Source organism: Thunnus thynnus, chromosome 7, assembly GCF_963924715.1.
Source record: "Thunnus thynnus chromosome 7, fThuThy2.1, whole genome shotgun sequence".
NCBI lineage: Eukaryota > Metazoa > Chordata > Actinopteri > Scombriformes > Scombridae > Thunnus > Thunnus thynnus.
This window is the reverse complement of record NC_089523.1, coordinates 4,499,803-4,507,032: the sequence shown is the minus strand read 5'-3', so window position 1 is coordinate 4,507,032 and position 7,230 is coordinate 4,499,803. Positions and strand designations below refer to the sequence as shown.

Genomic DNA, 7,230 nt, shown 5'->3' with positions numbered 1-7,230 from the left:
GATATTGCAAAAGGAGGATAAAATTAATAAAAGTATGGTTTCTTTTCGGTCAAAGTGTGAAATACTATTATATTATATTAAAGTACAGCTTATACAACGTCCATGCGTAGTGATTTTTGTTGAAAAACCTATATAAGTCGGTTGCCTCTGAATATTCAAATTGAAAGTAACGCGCAATCAAATCATTGTCAAATCATTGAGTTCTAGGGGTTTTAAATAGTAGGCATGGAGGGAGAAAATCTCAAACTAATATGTCCCCAGCTATATTACAATATTGTTGTATGCTCTGACGCTGCTGTAAGACATTTGTGTTGAGATTTTTGGAGACTTTTGCACAAATTTCGTTCTTGGCCATTTTGCTGAGGCAGAAAAGGACGTTGTGGAGTCCCACAGGTCTTCTCCAGGGAGCCTCTCTTCATCTCTGCCATCATGTCTGGTGAGTTTCACCTCGGATTTTCATCTGGAAAATCATTTTGTTGCATTTTCTCCTGTTAGACAGAAAAGAGAAAAAGAGAATAAGGAAGATGTTTAGAGGCAATTTTAAAAGAACACCTGAGTCACGTGTAAAATTAGGAGGGCTTTTTTCTTATAACTTGCTCATTTTATCACACATTTAAATGATATACAAGATGACCAACAGTTAAATTAAACTTCATGTGGTAAATCTTTGTAGTTTAATGCCACCTGTTTCCTAACTGATGGGTGGATCAGAAGTGTCGGCTTTTTTTTTTTTTCCATTCAAACAGCCCCATGCAGATTTACCGACTTTTATGCATTTATGTTTCATTCTTTCAATCACCGCCTTCTAACACGCATCAGGATATGCAGATCATCGTTTTCAAACATTTCATTTTGTCATAAAATAATTACAACTAGACGTAACATTTCAGCCATAGACTTTGTGCTCGGACTGCTTGTGCGTAACAGGACGGCATGTGTTACCGTGTTAGAGTGGGATGTGTCTGCTGTGTAATTTTGGCCCCACTATTTGTCACTTTTAAGACAAATCATGAAGTAGCATTTAGATGTATGAATATTTATCAGATGAGGTTTCGCAGCGGAGGCTTCGTCTCTTATCAAATCGCCTTTTACCAAACGTCTCGCCACTCCTGAGTGCTTTAAATTACGCCTTTAGGCCTAAATTATTTGCACCTATGCGAGGCGTTCCGTGTGGTTCCTTAATCAAGCTTCACCTATAGGAAAACATACGGCCAATTATTCCCTGTATAAGCGCCATATCACTTCCACTGTCACATATCCCAGTTGTGCGGCTGATGTGATTTGAATAAAGTAACAAGAGATTGGAGTAGACCATAGGTTTGCATTATAAACAAGCGCGCTCTCGAAATTTTCCATAGCACAACAACGATGTAATCAAACTGAAGCCCAAACTGAACTTTGAGTAAATGTCAGGACGTCGGTAACACGGAGCTGAAATACGTAAAGAGTAGACATTGTTTTCATTGATAGGGGAGCTGCCTTTACCGAGACTAACTTCACTCTTCGGAATCGCATCTGATACACATCTGTGGCTCAGATCAACAACTTCAACACTTTTTCATACAAGAGATTAAACTTGTTGTCACCGATCATTCTACACACGTTTCTTCTTCGTTTTAATGCGGTTCTTTGTTTCGATCGTCTCTGCGTTTTACGCAGTAGCCACGAGCGCCTTTATCCACATTTACCAAACGATCCTTAACGAATTTCAACCTTTTGATCGATCTAGGTTTGTCAGTTTCATCGATCAATCAATCGTATAAGCGTTTTTTTGTCAGAAATATATACTTACGGTGGAGAATTTTGTGTCGCTTTCCTTTGTTCCTGGTCTGGGTGGGGTTACTCGGGAGCGCGGGGCACACACAGGCTGCAGGGAAAGACTTCGCTCACGGCGTAATAGGAAGGGCCGAGCCGTGTGGTGGCGTAGAGAGGGAGCCCTGACCGGGAGCACTGGGGGTCTTTGAGGTCGGGACAAACGGCTGAAAAGACCCGAAGATACAGCGTCCACTGGGCGCCTGCAATGCGCTTTGACGCACCGCGGATTCGGACAAAACCTGGGAGATTTGGGCGCTACACAAAGTTCAAACTACATTTTATTATTTATTATAACATGTTTTATATGTTACCAACGTTTCCCAGCACACAAACGTTTACCAAGTTTTACAATGCACATTCATTCAGACGTGACATGGTCATTTTATGGAAAGATTGAAAATTATTGGAGACAAAATCATGCAAGACATGTTTTTTTTATTATTTTTTTGAAATTGAGGGAAGAAAACACATTGTGGGCTTGTGCTGAGGGTGGAGAGAGAAGGCGGGGCTGAAAAGTGGGGGCTGATACTAAGGGAGTCAGTATCTGCCATTGTCTGCTCCAATGGAGGGTGTTTAGTAAACATGATCGACATGCTGTTCTCTTCATACAGATAAGCCGAGGGTGTACCAGGGCGTCCGAGTGAAGACCACGGTAAAAGAGCTACTGCAGAGGCACAGAGCCCGCGAGGCCAACAGCAAAAAAGTTAAAACGGTAAACCCCCCCGCCCTCCCCCTTCCCTCTCCCTCTCTCTCTCTCTCTCTCTCTCCAATTGATCAACACTGTCATTCTGCCTTTCCACTAAGCAGGTGAGGAGAAAAACATTCACTGAACAAAGCAATAAACTGCCCCTGTAAATGATTACTGTCCTTCTAATAAAACATCCTAACGTTTCTTTCTTACAAAGCCATTAAGCACACAAGTACTGTACGCACACACACAGACACTCACACACAGTTTGGAGATAAAACCCACTAAATATCAGAGCAAAAACACTCCTTTTAAAGTCAAATCCAAATGTTCTGACAGAAAACCTAATACTGTTGTCTTTCTCCCTCCTCCTCCTCCCCATCTGTCCTCTTCTTCCTGATCAACAGATATCCCAGGCTTGCTTGGAACTTCAGGATCTTTGCGCGTCCACTTTTCCAAGTAAGTTCACCCAGCCATATCCAACATCCAAGTCCAGTGTCAAATATTCATTGAAAGCAATCAACCTATACACTGCAGCATTTGTATCCAACTTGACCCAAAGCAATCGCAGACTGCACCGATATTTGCAAATTTAACTCTATATTTGCATTCAGTTTGCAATTACCCAAATTAAAAAAAAACCCAGCTATGTACAACTAGACATTAAATCCCAGTGTTTGGTAAACTGCTTAAAAATCCGCACTGGTTGCAGCAAAACATACAGCAGAAACTATAGTTGGTTTAACCTAAAAGTTAAAAAAAAAAAAAAAAAAAATCCAAAACAAATCATACTACTCCTTGATGACAGGCAGCAACCTGCTCTGACCCCAAAACCAGGAACAAAATACTCACATGAAACACCCAGTCATGAGCAACTACTCAGAAAAGTGTACGTGCATGCATTTCTAGTCAACTATTGACAGCTCCATTCCAAAAGCGCAGGGTCCCTACTTATAAACGTAAGCTTCATTCAAATGTGTTGGCTGATGGTGTCATGACATCACTCTCTGAACTTATAGGCCTATTTAAATGTCTTCCTGTGGTCTGTTACCATGCAGAGACAACCGTGCACCTTTATTTGGATGCGCTCTCGTGGATATCTTATTAATGATCTGTTGCGGTAGATTTTGCATAGATAGGCTAAATATCAACAGTTTTATAAGTCTTGAGTGGGTCTATTTTCACTGACTTCGGTATGTAGTCGATATGTATGTTTATGGGATGTAGGTTGATACTTAATCTGTAGTCTGTGATAAGATTTTACGTTTTCATTTGCTTTTTGCATATTTTTAATATAATTTTCCTATTTAATTCCGTCAGGTCGCTATGTGGACCCTCCTCCCGCGGTTCCCCAAGCGGACACGAGCGGTTATAGCGCGCGAGTGCTCCAGCCGTGCGCCGCCACGTTCCCTGTCCTTGACAGCTCGTGCAGCATCCAGATGCAGGAAAGCACCTTTAACGACAGCCAGCAGCAGTTTGGGGACATGATGTTGCCCGGCAACGGCTACAGTGTCAACAGCAACAGCACCGTCGGCGGCGGCGGTGGTGGTGGCGGCTACAGCGCCTCCCTGCCTCCTCTTCCCTCCTTCCCGCTGCCCTGGTGCCATGGACTCTCCTCAGATGCGGACTACTATGACTATGGGATGGTAGGTTTCTCCCACTGACACCAACCAAACTCCATTCAAAATACAGTGTTTTTAAGAAATGGCGATTTCTTGTCGGTTATTAGTGTAGAAAGAGAGATAAAGTTAAACTCTCGCCTTTTGTACAGGGTCTTTTCATACATTCGGCATATATATAATCATTCCCCGATTAGCCTATTACATAAAAAAAGACTTTATGGATGACAATAATTTAGGGGAAATTTATAGGCTGCTGAAATGTATTTCTGAATAAAGTCAATTAGATAATCATGATGTATGCCGAACAGCAGAGGGTTTCAGTCCACTGGTGAACGCCTTAAATCTTACAGTAATGAACGGTTTGTAACACCTCAGGCAATGTCTAGTTGTATTGCTTTGGAATGAAGGTTTGGCTGTTTTCCTCTGAGCAGACACCTGTCCTCGGGCTTCAATTCAGCATATAGTAATTATATATGAGTAATCTGCAGGTACATTTAGAGCAACTAATATTGTTTTGTTAGCAATCATATCTGTCTTTGCTTGACAACATACTCCAAATCACATCACTAGAGGAGCATTATTATTTCAGCAGCTTTAATAAATGAATGAATTATTCACTTTCAAAACAAACAAAAAACCACACTCACAGGCGTCCTTGGTGAGCCTGTGGCCTATAGTGTGTGTCAGTTTGATGTCCATCACATGACGCGTTTCTCTCTTCTCTTTCAGGCTCCTTGCTCCCCACCTGAGTCTCTGAAGCTCTGCAGTCCCATGGATCACAACAGCTACTCGCCGCAGGATTCTTTCTCCTCCTCCTCTTCCTCCTGCTACGACTCACCCACCAGGATGGAGTCCAGCTACCACGGCTTCACCTCAGAGCACTATCACTACCAGCACTGCAACCTCCAGGACTGTTACTGCCTGCCCCACTGTTGGCCAGGCCAGCAGGAGAGCTTCTCTGTCCCCGAATACGCACCTTACTACCCCCCCACAGACCACCCGTACGCCTGCCCTGTGGAAGAGAACTATTTTAAGAGAGATTTGCCAATGAGCTCCGAAATGTGTTACAATGTACTATGATGAGACCCTCAGCAGTATTGTTTTGTCTTTTGTCTGTAAATAGGATTCTTTTCAAGTACTCAATAAGGTGATGCTGTCTGCTTGATGGTCCGCTTTGCATTTCAGTGTGTGCTTTTGCTTGGGTGGAGTGAATATGATGAATGTTGAATGGATGGAGAGGCTAATATTTTTGTATCAATGATCTTTTTTTACAACTTAGATTTATTTTCATACATAATTTGTTGCTATACTAATTAAAAATGTTGAACTCACCAGTAATGCACTCACAACTCATTTATCTCGAGGAAAACTAGAATTCATGGCAGTTTTTTAAAGCAAAATATCATCATGTGGGAAGTTTCAGTAGAAGTTTCCAAGTATGCACTTAGAGAGGACTTCAGCAATGATTGGACACAAGTGCTGTGTTACGGTCAAGGTCATATTATGTTGGTCTACAGGTTTACAGTTTACTCCCTGAACAAGCCACTACACTTATCTTTCAGGCTGCCAAACGTCAGGTCTCATTTTTCATGAGCTTTTCTCAGGAAACTAAAAAAAGGTGGGAGGAGAGAACAAATAAACATTACAGTGATAACATGTTGGGGCTGAACTGTGCTTTAATAACAGACTTTGTATTGAACTGGAGGAATCCTGAAAGATTTGATTTAACCTGCAGGGACGAAGTTCACTACAACTTAATAAAGACAAAAACTTCAATAGAGAACAGGGTTTTATTGCATATTTATTGATGGATAAATAACAAAACAGATTTAGATTATCTCAAAGGGTTCAATAAAACCGTAACTATAACAGGGCTGTGAGGCTATAAAAGAAATCTTAGAACAGCACATTAAAAATGCAGGAAATATATCCGGGTAACTTTAGTATTTCCATCAGCTTACATAATGACCACATGTCTGTCTTGTTCTTTGAGCTACTTGAGATGCTTGACTTCCTGAACTGTGATGACAGGTACCGTGAAGGTTCCTTGGAAACTTGAAGTGATGAAATTGAGCAAAGTAATGAATACTCCCTCCTGTTCTCAAACTGTTTAGACTGTTGCAATATCAAAAAATATTACAGCAGTACAGATAAGGGCAGCCATATTGCTTTCTGGCAGGGCTGAGTAACTACCAACAAGGACACTGAGGTTCTGCTGGAGGAATGTTGTACTTATTTAAAATTTAAATGTCATTACATTTATTTTTCATTGACCATGTACAAAAAAAATATCTTACTTTCCATCTGGACAGATAAACACAACTTCACACAGCCCTGTTTTCTGGTGTGCTTACACTGAACCAAATTCAATGATTTATACCACAGTTTTTACATGACCATACATGTATACCAAGCAGAAAACATCTTAAGCTTCATGTTTCCTTTTCTGTAAATGAATCATATTCTCGCTAAGCTGACAGGTTTGAACAATAATGTTGAATTAATGTCTTTTAGTGGTGAAAGAAGTCATGCTTAACCCTCCTAAAGGTTCTTGAAACACTGACACAGCATGTTGTTCTAGGTTTGTTGATGAGAGTACCAGATTAGCTAAACAATACTGCAGAATCTGTAGTGCTGTCAAAGTGCTGTCATATTTGAAAAAAAATATTTGATACTAACAATATCAACAAGTTAACCAATCTGGCTGAGTTTGTTACAATTATAATAGCCTTATTTAACCAACTATTTATAGTGTGATTGTTTGGTTATTTATGTATTATTTACCTATGTTTTCCTTCTTCATTGTATCATATTTACTCATTACTGGGCAACAAGTGTCGCTAACACTTTATGTCTGTTTCTTTTGTTTTTTTAAGTGTGTAACTACCTTCATGTAGCTCCTTGAGGGGTCATCATGTAGTAAAGACAAGTCTAAAACAATGTCTTACAAAAAGTCTACAACATTAATATTAGGAACAGGTCACCTTTTTTTTTAAATGGGTGGCATTCTGTAGAGACTTATACAGTATATATAACACATTATACAGAATTCACAATCCAAAAGTTTCTTTACACAATACAGAAAAATAATTCTGTGTGTGGAAA

General features: G+C 40.3%; 1 protein-coding gene across 1 annotated transcript; it reads left to right on the top strand.

Moving 5' to 3' along the window:
• Nucleotides 1-2,407: 2,407 nt before the first annotated feature.
• On the top strand, nt 2,408-5,456 carry linc.pou2af1 (lnc RNA pou2af1; the record flags this gene model as incomplete). Its single annotated transcript, XM_067593909.1, has 4 exons — nt 2,408-2,527; nt 2,911-2,962; nt 3,824-4,149; nt 4,855-5,456. Coding segments are annotated over 4 exons (849 nt in total), but the record flags the coding sequence as incomplete, so codon positions are not given.
• Between the last annotated feature and the right edge of the window lie 1,774 nt (nt 5,457-7,230).